This window comes from Cyprinodon variegatus, unplaced genomic scaffold (genome assembly GCF_000732505.1).
Source record: "Cyprinodon variegatus isolate N-32 unplaced genomic scaffold, C_variegatus-1.0 Scaffold16, whole genome shotgun sequence".
Taxonomy (NCBI): domain Eukaryota; kingdom Metazoa; phylum Chordata; class Actinopteri; order Cyprinodontiformes; family Cyprinodontidae; genus Cyprinodon; species Cyprinodon variegatus.
The window spans coordinates 1,095,466-1,113,822 of record NW_015150469.1 but is presented as its reverse complement, the minus strand read 5'-3'; the positions used below and the strand labels follow the sequence as shown (position 1 = coordinate 1,113,822).

The 18,357-nt window shown below is 36.9% G+C and overlaps 1 protein-coding gene across 20 annotated transcripts in view; it reads left to right on the top strand.

The window, feature by feature from the left end:
* Positions 1-18,145, top strand: part of hspg2 (heparan sulfate proteoglycan 2) — a 170,952-nt gene extending 152,807 nt beyond the window's left edge. For 15 of the 20 annotated variants that reach the window (XM_015385818.1, XM_015385775.1, XM_015385869.1 and 12 more), the window contains 24 exons: positions 634-731; positions 878-1,144; positions 1,293-1,405; positions 2,316-2,463; positions 2,549-2,665; positions 2,817-2,834; positions 4,362-4,446; positions 4,526-4,670; positions 6,190-6,292; positions 6,401-6,510; positions 6,590-6,698; positions 6,830-6,928; positions 7,035-7,256; positions 8,340-8,584; positions 8,664-8,835; positions 10,357-10,479; positions 10,795-10,851; positions 13,049-13,124; positions 13,223-13,298; positions 13,657-13,704; positions 15,091-15,161; positions 15,278-15,361; positions 15,725-15,828; positions 16,958-18,145. In XM_015385818.1, coding sequence (XP_015241304.1) covers positions 634-731; positions 878-1,144; positions 1,293-1,405; positions 2,316-2,463; positions 2,549-2,665; positions 2,817-2,834; positions 4,362-4,446; positions 4,526-4,670; positions 6,190-6,292; positions 6,401-6,510; positions 6,590-6,698; positions 6,830-6,928; positions 7,035-7,256; positions 8,340-8,584; positions 8,664-8,835; positions 10,357-10,479; positions 10,795-10,851; positions 13,049-13,124; positions 13,223-13,298; positions 13,657-13,704; positions 15,091-15,161; positions 15,278-15,361; positions 15,725-15,828; positions 16,958-17,130 — 2,863 coding nt within the window. In that variant the 3' untranslated portion in view covers positions 17,131-18,145. The remainder of the gene's footprint in view (positions 1-633; positions 732-877; positions 1,145-1,292; positions 1,406-2,315; positions 2,464-2,548; positions 2,666-2,816; positions 2,835-4,361; positions 4,447-4,525; positions 4,671-6,189; positions 6,293-6,400; positions 6,511-6,589; positions 6,699-6,829; positions 6,929-7,034; positions 7,257-8,339; positions 8,585-8,663; positions 8,836-10,356; positions 10,480-10,794; positions 10,852-13,048; positions 13,125-13,222; positions 13,299-13,656; positions 13,705-15,090; positions 15,162-15,277; positions 15,362-15,724; positions 15,829-16,957) is intronic. The other 5 variants (XM_015385767.1, XM_015385801.1, XM_015385791.1 and 2 more) reach the window with 5 other exon arrangements.
* Positions 18,146-18,357: the final 212 nt, after the last annotated feature.

The window sequence follows — 18,357 nt, the reverse complement described above, 5'->3', positions numbered from 1 at the left end:
AATCCATTTAAGACTCCTTGCAAAAAGATTGTCAAACGTTTGAACATTCCTTCAGATTTTGTCCTATTAAAACTAAAATCTTTCTAGTTTATATTTTTTATTAATTTGAGGATATTTTGTCCATCTTTGCCTGAGAAATAGCCCCAGCAGTCAGTTTAGATGGAAAGTCTCTTTGAATGCAAGTTTTTATTCTCGACTTTGGTTCCTGACTTTGACTAGACCACAAATATGAGGAAGAAGATAAATACCAGACTCTTTTTTAAAGATTTTTCTATCTGTAACCTGAAAACAGGTTATAGACATTTTAGGGGGTAGTGATACCTGATAAATAGAATAGAATAGAATAGAAAATCCCTTTATTGTCCCACAATGGGGAAATTCTGGTCTTACAGCAGCAAAAAGATTACTGAGAAAATGGTCACACAAGTGTATAAAAATGGCACAATAGTGAAGAGTTAAAAAATAAACAAATAAAATACTGTACTGTAAAATGTTTTAACGAAATGAAACTGTGCACCTGGAGAATAAAGGACCAATATACAGCTGTGGACACTTTTTTTTTGTTTTTTTTCCAGAAAAAGCATATTTGATGCATTAAGTTAATATACGTGAAATACATCAATTTTTTTGCAGAATTGAAGACTTGGAGCAGAGCAATGAAGGAGTTTACATCTGCAGAGCAAGCAGTGTGTATGGTCAAGCACAGGACACCGCCAGATTAACCATTCAAGGTTTGGACACATCCTCCTGACTATAAACCCAGGGGGAAAAGTTGTCTTCAAGTTTCTGTTGAATAAATCTGAAAATGCTCAGATATGGAGACATATTACATTTTCTACATATTTTTTAATTCACATTTCTCTCTCCCTCTGCACAGCTCTGCCGAAGGTGATGATTAATGTGCGCACCTCAATGCAGACTGTGATGATCGGGAACTCTGTGGAGTTCGAGTGCCACGCTGTTGGCGACCCAGAGCCCACAGTTCAGTGGAGTAAAGTGGGAGGCCCTTTGCCGTCACACATCATGGTGAAGGATGGCATGCTGAGGATCGACCAGGTCACCGAGGCAGACGCCGGCCATTACCGCTGCACAGCCACCAACGACGTAGGCTCTGTTCAGTCTGAAGTACTGCTTAATGTCCAGTGTGAGTGAAATCAACCCTTTTTTTATCTTAGAAACATCCATGAATACACACTCTACATTTAACCATACAGTAGGGGGAAATTTCAAGGGTTTGCTTTGACTGATATGGAAATAGTTGGTTTAGTTTAATTGTTGGCCTGTTTTTTCAGCCCTTCCTCAAATTTCTGCGCTGCCAGAAACTAAGGAGGTGACAGTTGGGTCTGATGCAGTCATGCCATGCTTAGCTTCAGGATATCCAGTCCCTGACATCACATGGACAAAGGTAACTAAGGTTTCTAATCTGTTTACGTTATAATTTCATTCAAAAGTCTCTTTGGTTTTTTTAGATAGTCGAGCACAGCTTCTAGACCAGAGCTCTGCAACCTGCAGCTTTAGAGCCACAAGTCGCTCTTAAAACTCGCTATGGCCCTCATTAGCACCAAAAAATTATAAATAAGCCAACTGATGGTTCTGAATACAGTTTAATAAATAATGGCAGTCTTAGACCTGCAGCTTTAGAGCCACAAGTGGCTCTTAGGACTCGCTATGGCCCTCAGTAGTACCAAAATACTATAAATAAGCCAACTGATGGTTCTGAATACAGTTTAATAAATAATGGCAGTCTTAGACCTGCAGCTTTAGAGCCACAAGTGGCTCTTAGGACTCGCTATGGCCCTCAGTAGTACCAAAATACTATAAATAAGCCAACTGATGGTTCTGAATACAGTTTAATAAATAATGGCATTCTTAGACGGTTTAACAATTTTTTAAGGACATTTTAGGTTTAATTTAACAAGAGAATTACATGAAAAGCACCAGTAATATGTTTTTAGGTCTATTTTTTGTGATTAGCTTGATGATAATTTCTTTTGTTTTTGTTTATTTTTACACATTAAATAATTTAATCAATACTTCCTTTTTATATGAAATGTTTTATGTTAACCCTTATTTAAAAAAAATAAACTGCTTTTTTTAAAGACCCTCAGATTTCCAACAGCAGATATTTAAAAAATAAGTTGTGTTTTCTTAAAGGTTATGTGATATTTGCGGTTGTAAACGACTTTTATTTAGCTGGATTTGGGGCAAAATTGGCTCTCTGGCATTTAAAGGTTGCAGACCCCTGATCTAGACTAAATCACATGTTTGGATTGCAGCCCTTCCAATTTTTTTTTTACTCCCTTTTCTTCTTGTAGTCGGAAGGAGAACTTCCTCCTAAGTGCTTCCAGGAGGCCAACGTTCTGACAGTCCCAAAGGTCACCCACGAGGACTCTGGCACATACGTCTGCACCGCCTCTAATGAGCACGGCAAAGTGGCAGCTTTCACTAAACTTGAAGTCCACGGTTAGTGTGAGAAGTGCAGAGTACGACCCAGAGGCACCTGGAACTAAAACACTCCTGATGTCTCACTGTGATGTATTTCTTTCAGAGAGAGTGATGCCCTACTTTGCCCAGGAACCCTTGTCCTACCTCACTCTGCCCACCATTAAAAACTCATATAAGGCTTTCAGCGTAAAGATAAACTTTAGACCTGATAATGTTGATGGTAAGTGAGTCATAATCCTCATGTTTGCATTTGATTTACAACAAACTTTTATTACTGTTGGTACATTTTGTAAAATACTTAATTTTGTCTCATATTTAATTTCACTGGATCTTGTGCCCCTCCCTTCTCTCCCCTCTGCATGGGTGGGAAGGTCTCATATTGTACGCTGGTGAGTCTCAGGACGCGAGGCTGATGTTTGCAGCACTGTGCTTTCTGGCTGCATTTCACTTCCCCAGTCTTGCTCAGAGCTTAATTATGGGCTGCAAAAGCAGAAAAACAGGATGCATGTTGCAATGTTTTCATATTTCATTCCAGATGCACTACACCTATATCAAATACAGAGAGAACTATATCTAAAACTTTTGCATAAGCTGTGTTTATGCATTCAACTTCAGATCTCACATAATAAAGTGAAGATTTTAATCATCAAACACTTGGATTTTACCAATTTCACGGGTATTATGGCTTTTCCCCTCAAATCCTTCCATATGTGTTTATAGATAAGCGATCCTTCATGTTCACTGCAAGGAGCTGATCATTACAAGTAAAACAAAACAAACTTTTATCCAAAATGAGCAATATGGATAAATATGCAAAGCTTTAGACCAATTGTTGGACATATTATTTAACTATGATAAGACTGGGCAATAAATCAACATCAATAAATATCAGGATAGACAAATGATCAGTATTAATATAGAATATGTCTGATCAAATGTTCAATAATTTTATTAAACTCTGATCCAGAAGCTCATGGTTTTCTGGGAGATGTAGGCTGAGGAAAGGATTCATCCTCTCAGCCAAACTTAACTAATTTGGTAGAAAGGCTGAGCTGCTTTTAAAGGTAAAAGCTTTTGTTTAAATAAGATTACTGTTACATTTTAAATCTGTTTTTATTTATTTATTTTACCCTGGTCTTTAATTATAATAACAAAAAAATAAATACTAACCTGTAATTTTTAATATTGACAGATGTGAAAGACTTATACCCTGATACATTTTTCAGCGAATGGCACCACCATATTAGTATCTTTCTGTACAGTATCACATTCTTCAGGAATAAACCCAACTTTTGGAGCATGTGTGAAAAAATAACAAAATTTCGACTGGAAAATAACAAAAACAACAAACATTTAACTATGTTTTTTTCTTATAATTTGCCTTAGACATGAATTTTCTTCCCTTGATGACTAAAAGAAGAAAGCTGAGGACAAAAAAAGAATTTTTGAAGAATTTACAGGACTAGGTTTATGTTGATCAGCTTCACTGTAAGATATGACTTTCCCTTAAAAAAAAAAAAAACATGCACGCCATCTCCATGAGAATGAACAGCTCATGTACATTATGCATGTGAGTTTCCAGCATGTCTTTGAATTCACATAGCAATCTTGGATTATGATGCAGCAGGTTGCATTTCTCAGCCCAAAGATTTGACAGCATTTTGTTTTTTTTTGACATGGCTTTATTTAGCTTTGAAGCTGCGACTCCGTGGCATGTTGCTTCACCATTCTGCTGCGACTTGAACCCAAAAGAATATCTATCCTAATAAATCTCTCAGATCAAATTCATAATCTTCCTGTTTTTTTGGGTGGGACATTTTTAGTCTCCCATGAAAACACTTTGAAGATTTATGAACCTATTAGGATGGATTGTAGAGGCATGGCTTTCCCTGATTGACTTTTTCTTCGCCTCGCAGGCATGATCCTCTACAACGGCCAGAGAAAAACGACAGGAGCCGACTTCATTTCTCTAGGACTTGTTAGTGGACGCCTGGAGTTCAGGTCAGGCTTTGAATAAACGCTGCATAATGAGGGCTGCTGTGGATAAAAACAGTCATTCCAGAAATCCATCTGATGCTAGGTTTGACGTTGGCTCCGGCATGGCCACCATTCGTGACCCCAACCCCATTAAACTGGGAGAGTTTCACACGGTGGAGCTGCATCGTAACCTCACCCAGGGATCTATTATTGTGGACGGAGGGGAGCCCATCAGTGGAAAATCACAGGTAATTAACCATTAGACATTATCCTGAACTCTAAAAGTTTATTTAGTTAATTAAAAGCTTCTACTGCTGGAATTATTTCCGTCTTCTTGCGCAAAACAAACCCAAGAAGCTTTAGATTGTTTTGCATAGCTAGAAATAATATAGAAGTTTCCCATAGTGGAGCTGTTGTTCTTTAAGTAAAGGTGTAAACAAAACTCAGCCTTTAGAAGTTTTGGCTGGAAATTTGTTAAAACATAAAGTTAGAAATATATGAAATAAAAAAAATATTTACTAAAACAAATGTCTGAATAACTGTTTCTCCTCCTGTTTAAAAATAATGAGAAATAATTTTTGCTTTACTTAACCTCCATCTTGACATACATTGCATTGCAAAGCAGCACAGGACTTGCTTCTATTATCTTTATAAATATTAGTTAATGTGAGTATGATTAATATATTTTATTCTTGTAGAATATTAAGCTTCTTGAACTGGATCTGAGTCAAGAATGAGCAAAATGAGGTTTTATGACAATAACAAATCCTTTAAAAGAATTCACATCTTAATTTTTTTTTGCCATTGGCTTTTGTTAAATTTAGAAACAGCTGATTTATTCAACTACTTTGACTGAAAAACATTTTTAAAAAGCATGAATTATTTTTAATTATTTTATTACTTTTACTTTTCTTGAATGATATGAACATATTTTATTGATCTAATGCAAAAGTTTTATTTGATATAGAAAGCGAAATTTTTTGTGATCGTAATTCACTCTGTTCCCTTTGGAGGGAGATCTATTTCTCCCTGAACAGGCAAATGTTTATATAATGGACGATGTTTGGAAAGGTCATCAGATGTTTGAGGAAAGGACAAAAGGTTTTCGACTGCTGTAGCGCCAAGCTGCACTTTATTTTGTTTGTAGACACATGGTTGCTTAAATGTAGATAAATAAACATTATTAGATCTGATGAAAAAAGGAAACAAAGCAATCACTACTAAATTCAGATGTGTTTTTTTTTTTTTATATCAAGGACAGTTTCAGTTTGCATAGATTTGATCAAATCTGAAGCTGTCCAATAAGAACATAAAAAAATCATGGTTAATTCATAGAAAAAAAATACTGAATGGCAATAATTGTCACCAGAGTATAAACCATCATCATAACAAAGGACCTAATGCATGCAGTATTTAGCAGTCTAAGAAAGGAGTTAATAAACTGACATTGTTGGACATATGAATATATTGAAAATGAATAACAAAATAAAATTTTGTGCAAAATTTATTGAACAAATAAAATAATCAAAACATTTTACAGTAATATCACAAACTGCATGTCTCATGATATAAAGCTGCATTAATTTTAATTACGGCAGTGCTAAAGCATTGAAAGGGAATATTGAATCTTCCAGCGATAAAACTCTATGTAATCATTAATATTTAAAACAGGTACGTAAAAGCTTAGAATGAACATTTAACGAACACCACATGTGAGACTAGTTAAAGCTGTGCACCACTTAAAGTTGAATTTCTTCTACTTATCAGGGCAAGTTCCAGGGACTTGATCTGAATGAGGAGTTACATGTTGGCGGTTACCCCAACTACTCATCCATCGGAAAAACAGCTGGCATCAAGACCGGCTTTGTGGGTAAGACCTCACATTATTTACCTCCAAGAGGAACATCAGGTGGATTTTATTTAGCAGCTTGGATTTTCTGATTTTCCTTTCTGTTATTTATTTTTTTATTTTTTGTAGGCTGTATCCGTCAGCTGGTCATCCAAGGAGAGGAAGTAATCTTTAAGGAACTCGACCGTAGCTCTACTGGCGTGACAAACTGTCCCACCTGCAAAGATTATCCATGCCAAGTCAGTTTAAATCATCTATTTTCTCAGGACTGTATTGCTCTGTGCCTTTGTAAACTTTTTCCACTCTGTGTTTTTGCAGAATGGAGGAAGGTGTGAGGATTCAGATGCCAGCCTTTATACGTGCACCTGCCCCAAAGGATTCACAGGCAGCAACTGCCAGCATCACTCATCTTTGCACTGCCACTCAGGTGAATGTAAATCAACACTAGAGTCTCTATATAAGTGTCAGCCATTAGTGTGCACCTTTAAAAGTTGAGGTTTAAACCTTAGATTAGAGTGATCCCTTCTGTTAGTAACATTTTACAATTGGTTCCTACAGAGGCCTGCGGACCTGATGCTACTTGCATCAACCGCCCGAACGGCCTGGGCTATGACTGCCGCTGCCATCTGGGCAAGTTTGGAGACAAATGCATGCAAGGTAAAAGAGGCAGCACACTTCGCTATTCATAACGACGCAAATACATCCATAAGCTCCATGCAATTTAGACTGTTAATGATTCACATTCCTCACTGAATGTTTTCAGGTGAGCTGGTGACCACTCCACTGTTTGACGGGGATGAGTCGTACATAGCTTACCCACCCCTGACTAATGTCCACGATGATCTGCGTGTGGAGCTGGAGTTCAAACCACTGAGAGGGAATGGTTTGATGTTCTTCTGCGGCGGTAAAAAAACCAAAGTGGAGGACTTTGTGGCTGTTTCTATGGTGGACGGGCACGTGGAGTTCAGATATGAACTTGGCACAGGTAAACAACACTGAGAGCTGAGAGCAAACAACACCCTGAAAAAATATGCATGTCCTTAAAATACTAAATTGTGTAATTATTCTTTATATATTCTATATATATATATATATATATATATATATATATATATATATATATTGTTTATTCTTCTTAATGATTATGGCAGATATGCAAAAGATGTCAGGCCTCGGCACCGATTTGCCACAGTTTTATTTTTTTTGTTTATTTTAATTTTTTTTTAACCTCTTAACATCCACCTCATTTTGGTTAATCCTCGCCTATTTTCATTACCCAAATGGAAAAGCAAATAACTTAGGAACTGTAAGCCCAAATTACATGTGCAAAGCATTATTTGAAAGCCAACACCCTCTAGTTTCCTAATTTATAAATAAAATTGGGTGAGTAGAACACAGACCAACCTGCATCAGTTCTAACATGACTCTAAGTTGGGTTTTTTTTATTCTCTGAAATGATAGGTCTTTTTTGAACATCAGCAATAAAGACATTATTGAGAAAAGGCAGGTTTTATACGTATTATATTTGTTCTATATTATGTCAACCACAAATGCAGACATTTTCTGACCTCTAGCTATAACAGTTCCAGAGCTGTGGGGTATGGAACTATTGGTGTCAGCTTGGAGGTGCCGCAATGACTCCACCTGCTGGTAAAAAAAATTTACCTGCGGAATTTTATGCATTCTGAATTATTACCCCCACTTAAGGTTTTAAGAGGATATACAGAACATTCATCACAAGGTGCTCTGATTAGATTAGATCTAAATTAATCTTGAATTTCATTTTCATTGATAACTGTAGTAATTTCTTTCTTGTCAATGTTAAGATAGGCTGACATTAAAAACATGTCAAACCTGCAAACAAAAATGCTGTTAGAGGTTGCAAAGGATTTGAAACTTGGATGAAGGATTACCTTCCAGTCGATATTAATGTGTTAAAATGGCCAAGTCAAAGTACCTTATTCCAGTATGAACACTTTTGAATTATTCTGTTCACTACTTAATAAAATGAAGCTTTTTATTTTTTAGTAATTATTCTTAACAGTTTTTATTCTGTCTTGAATTCCAGGACAGGCCGTCCTTTTGAGTCCTCAGCCAGTCTCTCTGGGTCAGTGGCACAGAGTTGTAGCCGAGAGAAACAAGAGGGCTGGCCATCTGAGAGTGGACCAGGGCCCAGTGCAAAGGAGGATGTCTCCAGGAAAAGCCCAGGGCCTTAATATCCATACTTCCATGTATCTGGGAGGGGTGCCGAGTATGGACATCCTGCCCAAACCTGCAAATGTTACACGGATGTTTGATGGTTGCATAGGAGAGGTAAGGAGTCTCTGTACAGAGGGTTGCTGCCCGCTCTTATGGCTGTGGAAGCTCAGCCAAGTTTCTTTCTCGCCTTTAGGTTTCCATCAACAACAAGAAGGTGGACTTGTCCTACAGCTTCACAGAGAGCAAATCAATTAGCAGATGTGTGGACAACAGTCCCTGTGACCACCGACCCTGCCTGAATGGTGGGGAATGCATACCCAGTGCAGAATATGAGTACCAGTGTTTCTGCAAAGATGGATTTGAAGGTCAGTGTTTTATTATAAACCGCATGTCTGATCTGCTCAGGAGTCACAGTTTTTTCCTTCTTTTAAATTAGATTGTTTTTACAACCAGTGTTGTGTGAGATAATATAACTCTATTTATTACATCCTAAAGATATGTAAAAAAAATGTAACATGAGGCCATCTTTAATTGTAGGGGCATAATGTTTGTAAGTTTAGAAACCTTGAGATTGATTAGTGCCAGGAAAAGTTTCCAATTTAACATTAATCTGTTTTTCAAAAAAAAAAATAAAATANGATAGATAGATAGATAGATAGATAGATAGATAGATAGATAGATAGATAGATAGATAGATCGATAGATAGATCGATAGATAGATAGATAGATAGATCGATCGATCGATCGATAATCATGAAATCTGTTATAGTTTATTCATATCTTACTTACTCATTCCTTCATGGTTTTATTTCAGGTACCATTTCAGTACCCAGCAGGACAGGATACAGACTCCTCAGATGAGGAATCAGGAGGTGATTCTGCTCTTGGACAGGAGGGGCCAACGGAGTGCGACTGTGAACCTGGGGAGCCCGGCTTTGGTGGTTTTGCTGGACCAAAGGTGTGAACTTATCACACTGTTTTAATGTATTAATAAACTGCTTACTGTAACAGAAATCAAAACAATGGCTATATATATATATATATATATATATATATATATATATTACTTTAACACAATTGTTTCACATTAGAAAGGTAGGACATGAAACAACTGTCTCAATATGATGTGAATGTGAAGGAAGGCCTTCTGCTCTGTCTAATCTGACTAACAAATTAACAGTGCACATGATGTATAAATTATAAAACCTAACATAACTAAATGTGAAATAGTAAAAGTGAAAGTAAATTCCAAAACCGGTTGCATTACTTTTTTCCATGTATTCCAGATCACTATGTTTCAATTTATCACATCGTCCTAACCTTCCAAAATGAAATATTTATACAAATACTTAATAATAAATGTACTAAAAATAATGGTTTCACAATTAATCTGTCTTTTGTGTCTGAATTGTTCTATTCAATTATAAATAAGGACCTTTTATTGAAAAAAAACCCCCAAATCTTTAGGAAGAGTGACCCTCATCAATACTCTTTGTTGAGGACTGATTTCTCCTACGGTTAAAGAACTAACCAGTTACATGGTACAATAACCAAACCAATGAAAACACAAAAAATATAAGGAAAATATGCTTTTAAATTTCTGAGTATTTTTTTTTCTTCAATTTTCTTTCTTCTAGCATTCTAATACAGTTAGATACAGTTAGACTGGGGGGGTCCAGGATGCTCTAGTATATTCTAATATGCATTTTTGTATCCTTTCCTCAGCTAAAATATAAAATTATGATTATATATTTATTTTTCTTAAGGTCCTTTATGCATCTATAACAGGGTTTTAAATGTTGATTGAATCAAGTTATGACCTTATTACGAAACTGAACATGACTTGACCTTTCACCTCTGACGCTCCCTTGTTTGTGACCCTGCAGGTGAACGTTGTGAGTTGCAGAAGTCTGTGTGCCTAAGGAACATCGACTGTAAAAATGGAGGCATCTGTTTAGACGGCAACTGTAAATGCCAAGTTGGGTACGGCGGACTCTTGTGTGAGGAAAGTAAGTATTAAAATATTAATGGATGTTATTGCATGTTTTTAATGATTTCCTAAAAGCGGCCAACTTATCAGAGAGAACAGACGCTTCTCCATATGCCGATCTATAAATCTTCATTCTGTGAATGGAGGTAATAATCATCAAAGAACGAAAGGCCAAGGCAGAAACATGCAGCCCATATGGTCCAAATTGAACCTGCCTAATATCCGATTGCTTTAAGAAAACTCCCAGCCCTGAAAAGGATGCTGGGGGAGAAAACCCTAAATGGCTCCACGTGTCTTTCTTCTCCACTCTCATGGCTGTATCCTGCACACACAGGCCAGGTCCTCACCCTCCCCGAGGCCCAGCGGAGTTCAGAAACCAGCGAGGCAAATGGTACAGTATATCAGTAATTAGTCTGCCTGAAAAGACCAACTAACAGGGCCCCGGCTTCGGGTTGAGGGGCCCAGCATCCCAACAAAGCTCAAAATCAACTGTTGTCTTTCTTAACACACGCATCTGAAGACAGAAAAAAATATGCATCTTATTTTCAACAACTGAGACACTTTTCTGCCTTTAAAAGCATGAATAGGGGAACATTGAATGTGAAATAGTACGGTGAGGCAGACTGTGACAGTAAACAGTCTTTTGTCAGTTTCCTACAGTAAAAGTCTGAAACAGGGAATTTTGTCTGTGTCTGGAAGATGCCTTTACTCACAAGCCTTGCTGCTTTAAAAACTGCCTGCATAACGAACATGAAACAAAGTACTTGTTCATTTTAAAGCTCTCAAAGTTACTTCTGTCTTCTTCATGTGGAAACCTTTGCACTAAAGCTACTAACCACTTCAACTGTTATTGGGGAAAAAAATGTTGCTTGGGTGCATTTTTTTTCTGTACTTGCAAATATCTGTATAAAATGTGGGTCTATACTCCACAGCTTTGGCCAATGGTTTCGAGACGGACCAACTTTACTGAATGATACTTGACACCCTACATTCATGAGAATTTGCCTCAATGAACATATTTAATTAAAAGCACCTGAAAACTACTCTGCACATGCATTTTTTATGAACTATGATGCAGATTCAACACCACTATAATATGAATCCATGCTCCTTCTCTGCTCTCCTGGTTTGTCTGAAGAATCTATGGGAGCATAAAAAGCATAAGAATGAACTCATTAAACAACCAAAATGGAGAATAATGTTTATTTGCGTGTGTTTTAAATAAAACTGCTGGTGTGTGTAATTACTATGCATTATAACTTTTGGCAGAATTATGACTTCATGGTCTCAGGATGCTTCAGTGTTTTCATGACCCATTCAGGACTTATACTGTATGGCAGTGTTTGCATTTGCTAACTGGACAGTACTTTTTCTATATGTCCTTAACGATCTAAAGTGGTCAACAAAGAGATAATAATATTAACTCAGTCCTTCTGGCAGAATATTGACTTAGTATCTTCTTCCTAAACCGTTAAAAACATTAGGTCTGCATCCATAGGTCTCCAGCTCACTGCAGAAACACTTTGTTCGCATCAACATCAGCAGATCAGAGAGGTTGCTATTGAAAATGAAAGAAAGAAAAATAATTTCAAGCGGCCTTACCTCTTAAAGCAGCAACTCTGCTCTTGTCATCTAATCAAAAACAACAGCCAGATCTTTGGGATTGCTAAACCTACATCCTAGACCAGGGGGTCACTGATGGGGCACTTATGGGCACCAGGGAGGCCATCAGGACCACATGTGGTGCTCCCAGTATTTTCTGAAAACTGAACGACTCACCAGTGGGCTAAATTTGAAATCTGATTTTATTCTATTTCTCTTTTTTATTCATTTATGGAACATTTGATCGTATTAATCATATAATATTTAAGCATTAAGCTAACCCCTCCCGTTCCTGTGACTGAGTGCAATAAAGTAGCTCTAAGTCTTAATCAGGTTGGTGACACCTTTCCTAGAATTTTTTGAAATTGCTACAACAGAAAGTTTAGCTAAAGCTAAGTGTAAGACAAACAAGGTTTCCGTCAGTATAAAATCTTGTAGCCAAGTGATAAATACTTAGTGAGAGGTCTAAGATGCTATGAACGCTTATGAATTGTGATCATATGCTGGTTTTTACTATCTGTATCATGCAGCTTTTTTACACAGTATCTGGAATTAGATTTTGCATCTAAACTTAAACTGAGGATTGTTATTGAATGACTTAAATGGCTTTGATTGTAACTTATTAAAACAGAAATACCTTCCTACCTACTCTGTTACTAAAATGTACTTAAACTCTAAATCTACCTCCAAATGTACTATAAAATATTAACAAAATGAAAAAAATCATTTAAGTCTCTATTTGTATCAGGTATAACATGTAATTTGTGTTCTAAAAAGTGGCACAGTTTGAACCTAAGTATTATTAACACAGACAGTTCTCAATGTAAAGGGATTTCTACTGTATGTTTGGCTTTAAACGTTGAATCTATGAAAACCAACCAAAACTTTGAATTCTCTTTTCTTTCTCCACAAGAGGGAGTCAGAACCATTGTAATGGATTAAGCATTGACTTATATTATTTTTTCCACCTTTTTGTTTTTTTGTAGATTCCCCCCATGAGTACGCAGCACGTTTCCAAAATGACGGCTACATTGAAATTCCTAAATCAGTTCTCCCAAGAAGGTAACTTTATTTCAGCTTATTTCTGCACGCTTTCTTTTATAATGTAAGTTTTTTTTTGCATATGATTTAATTTCTTATCGTTGTCTAATCTGTTATAGTGTCCATAACAAAGAGACAATAGAAATGGAAATTAACACCAGCTCCTCCGAGGGCCTGATCCTGTGGCAGGGAGTGGTAAGTTCTGACCAGTATGACCATTCTCATAGAATCTCCACAGCCTCTAACATATCCTATAAAACAAAAAAAAACAAACCCTGCACTGTTAATCACCATGGCTAACTCGTTAACAATGTTAATCTCACGTTGATTTTATTTTTCATAACTTTTTTTGCCAGTTTTCTTTGCTTCACTGCTGAAATGTTGCATTTGCATTCTGTTTTATTTTTCTATGAATATCATTCTGTCATCATCGTAATGTGAAATCTGTACTGCTGCTGACATTGTTGGGCATGCTGGCTGAGATCAATAGCTCTGTCTTACACCACTAAATACATGCATGTGCTTCTATTAACTCGCCCTCCATTTCCCTCAGGAGACCAAAGGTGCACGAAATTTGCGAAAGGTGCATGCTATCAAAAAGGTATCCACTCAAACACAAGACATGTCGTGGTTTTTATAGTTATGTGTTATAGACTTACCTCTAGAGGTACAATATTATTCCATATTTTGTCATATTACAACCATAAAAATCTTAATTTATTGGGATTTTATACTTTAGACCAACACAAAGTTGTACTGTAGGAGGTGCATGTCGCTGTCAATATATCTGTATCTATGGAGGACCAACTCTGCCATATTTAAAAATAAATACATAAATAAATAAATGCTCAATAAATAAATAAGCGTACAATTTATTGCCCCCAAAAATACAAAAAACAAATAAATGTAGGTAGAAGTTAAATTATACAGTGAGACGTAAATGTATATTCTCTTTTTGATAAGCTTCTTTATTTATTTGCCTTGGTAATAATTGCCTTATTTATTTATTGTCCGTTATATTCTTCAACTTTATTTATTTATTACTTATTCTTTTTCTTTAAATTAAGACATATTGAGACAATCAGCAAAATATGTGTCATTGTTCTCACAGAACATAGAGGATTTTATTCAGCTGTGGGGTTTTAAAAAATGTTAGGTACTGTGTCAGATGAAGGACAACTACAATTTAACAAGCTCCATATTTAATGATTTTTTTTTTTAGCTGACAATTGTTTTTTACCTTAATAGTGATTTTTAGCTAACTCTGTTTTACATCAATAAATGATTGAATTGTTTAAATAAAATGTTGATAAAATCCCAAAAATCTCTTAGCTGAGATCTGGAAAAGAGAGAAGTGTAGGAGAATATAGAGAACTTGCACAATGCTCATTGTGAGGCAGAAGAGAAGAGAAACAGGAGAGAAATTTGAGAAGAATGGGAAAAACCCTCTGGTCTTGGTCAGTGCTTATGATACTATACAATTGGTACTTATGCTGTGTGAAAAAGAAAAACTGCAGATCCAATTAAATGAAAAATGGTGGTTGCACTAAATGAAGCAGAATATCGACTCAAAACTTGCAGCCAGAGTAAAATGTTTACTTCACTTTACTTTATTACTTCATTCCTTCACAGCTGTGCATTGCTCCAAAAATACACCCAAGATATGTTCAAGTTTGAGGTTGTAAAATGACAAATTATGGAAAGTTTTAGGATCTCTGAATACTTTTGTTGGACTTTTAATTTGCACTTCAGGTTAGAAAGTATGAATAAATGAGGACTGGGTGGATTTATGCCTGTTTTTCTTATAGCCAATGTTGTTTTTCATGACAGATTTTGTGTCACATTGAACTTTGGTTGGAATATCCCCCAAACAGATTGCATCATGCTTGTTCAGTGCAGCCCTAAATGTGGAAAGTTACTATAAGTCAGGGGCCAGAAGTTCATGGTACTGAATAAGTACACAAATTATCTACACTTTTGTTTTTAGGTACCTGGAGAAAATGGTAGAGGAAAAGATTTCATCAGCCTGGGTCTAGAGGACGGACACCTGGTTTTCAGGTGATTCTGAACCTTTATCCTCTTGCCCTGTTGACCTCTAACTGATATATTTAAAAAAAACACTTTATGTCCACTGCTGATTTACACAATTGATGACTATTTTTTATGATGTCTAGTTACCAGCTGGGCAGTGGAGAAGGGAGAATAAGATCAACAAAAGCCATCCATGATGGAAAGTGGCACAAGATCACAGCAGTCAGGTTGGTTTTCAGTTTCACTGGATGTTCCTGGAGGAAAAATGCTAGTTCCACAACATCTAAGAAAAAGTATTTTAACAAGTAGGAAGAAAAGCAGTAAAACTAAAGTTGGTTCATTTCTTTTTAATGTTTATTACTGTGTCCCACTTCTCCAAATTTACGCCCTTCTAACCTGCTCACTTGAAGCAAATACGTACTTTACGAAGGGGTGTAAGGTTTAGTGTCTGTATCTGGATAGGGCCTTATTATCATAACCTCCTTTTAACAAAATAATTTCTCATCATGAGTTTCATGCTTAGATAAAGCTGTGTTTTTCCAGCCTATATTTTTGGTATTAAAAAAGTGTGTCTTTCTCATTCCTCTCAGAGATGGAAAAAATGGTTCTGTGCGAATTGATGGAGGAGAGACCCAGCATGGAAAGTCTAAAGGGGAAAGCCTCATGGTTAACACCAAGGGCAACATATACCTGGGTGAGCAAACCTGCCATTATTCATTCACAGGTTCACCAATATGGATGTTTTGTTCTTCACATGTCAATGTCATAATGGGCTTTGAAAATCAGACCCACATGCAGAGAACCACTCAGAGACCAAGGGTAAAAATTTAACAGGTTTATTGTAGGTTTGCAAACACTGATGGAGATGAAACTCTGTGGGGAAACAATGCTGGAACTCAGTGGACTGGTGAACCAGAACCAGAAACTCTAAAGGGGAGATCACAGTGATCAGTTCAGGGACAGTGGGAAAATAGACTGAGGTTGAATATTGCTGGAGAGGCACTCACTTTGGGGGGGGCTCTTGGTTTATCCTTGGATCCAGACTGTGGGGGTTTAATCCAGAGAAGAGGGAACTTGTTGGACAGTGGACAGGCAGACATACGTTGGACCCAGAGGAGTAAAGGAGTGGACTATCACTTGGTTTTCCAGGAGTGGACTTGAACGGATCATGTGGAGGTTTTCCCCTTGCTCAGTGAGACTCAGTAAATCCTTCCAGGGGTAGAAGGTCCAGGCTTATCCAGTTACGCAGGAAGTCTTCCTGCCGAAGAACAAAGACAAAAAGCAAGTTCAGACTCAGAGAAACAATGCCACGGTTAGACTGCTAATCTCAGTTTAGCTAGACTACCTAATACTGGCAAACACTCTGGTGTTGAGTTGTGACAGCCCGCTGCTCAAGTACTCCTCTGGTAATGACCCAACAAGCCGCAGATGTGCAGGGAGGTCCAACGAGGACAGGGCACCGCCTGGTGGTGGAGAGAGGAAAACACAAAAAACAACCCACACAAACTGGAATCCTAACAGTCAAATTATGTCAGAACAACATTTCACAAAGTTATTTTTCATTATATTTTGGCCATGATGGTTTTGTTTCCTATTTTTCTGTCACGTTTTTAGGAATCTTAAAGTGAGTTGTCTACTGACAGACTTATCCATGCTTATAACAAAAAAATCTATGTTATTTTGAGAGCCATGGATCTTGCGCCCTTTAATAAAAGTTGAATTAAATCTGTTTCAGGGAGGCCATTTTTAAAGGTGTCTTTCGTAGGTAAGAGGTGTCCCTATGTACTTCTAAAGCTCTGTTTTATGCCCGTTGTCTTGCACAGGTGGGGCCCCAGACATGGCTGCCATGACAGGAGGAAAGTTTTCCACAGGAATAACAGGCTGCATTCGGAACCTGACGCTGACGAACACTCGGCCAGAAGCCCAGCAAACCCAGGCGATCGATTTGCAGCCTTACATTTCCCACAGCGTCGATGTTCAGCCCTGCTACTCATAGACATACATGTGATTTCACACACAGCAAGACTCCCTCAGAAAGACTTAACACCCTGAGACAAACTCGGTGCTTTGCTGCTACCAAAAAGCAAAATAAAAGAAAACAAAACACATCTGATGCTTTTCTTTATGTGAAGCAAAACCAAAAACAAAAAAATACGGTTTTAAAAATATTAACAAGTCTTCTCTGCCTCAGTGTTGTAACCAGAATGAAGGACTGATAAAGGATAAATAGTAAGGGTTTCATACTTCCAGCAGTACTTTTAGCCAGCAGAAGATTAATAGTAAAGCTTATTAGCTCTTCTAAGATGGGTCAGATCCTATGGAGATGGAGATATTTTGACAGCACTGATTTATTTTTAATTTATATACAAATATATAATATTTGTGGGGAAAAACATACAAACTAACATTACAACTGCTTTATCTTTCCTAGAATTGTTTTTTTTTTTTTTTTCTGGGTTCCTATACTGTGTGTGTGTCAGCGGCTTTTTGTAGGCCTAACTCTACTGTTACTTGAAAATATGTAGGCCTTTTTATTTTTCATTTTTTTCCTTCACTTCTGTAGAGAAAGCTTTATCTGCGAGCATGCTTGGCAAACTGTTGGGAGACGAGCACACATGGTCACCGTCACAGGCAACTCCAGTTCACAACTCAGGCTGCCAAATACAATCAAATAACCGTTACAAGTTTGACTGATTATTTCTTTTTTTATTATCACCATTTTTCACTTTTATTGAATTCACACTACCTTTTTTTATGTCTTCTTTTTCTGTGCTTTTTGTTTTTATAAATAAAACTCGGTGCTAATTTTCAGACCTGAAGATGCAAAAGTGTGCGTCTGTCATGTGTAGAGTATTTTTTTTCTAGTGATTCGGCTTTATTTGTGGCTTAAAAGATTTTAGTTGTTGACTTTTTATTTTTTTTTAACAATATGCATGGAATTTGACATCGAACCACGATGCGGCATGGTTTGTTGCTACCACTTCTGTGATTGAGTAGATCTCAAAGCAAATTAAAAAAACTAAAATAAAGGTGTATTTTATTTTTTATGTGTGGTTGTTGAATAGTTGATTTTATGTGTTTAGCTATCTGCCAGTCAGGTAGATAATCATGTCAGACTCAAAGACAAAATGGTTTTAACTTTTCCTAATCTACTTTAAGCCAGGTGGGAGTATGTGTCAGTTTTCATATCCAGAACCGGATGCCTCAGGTTTTTGACCTAAAG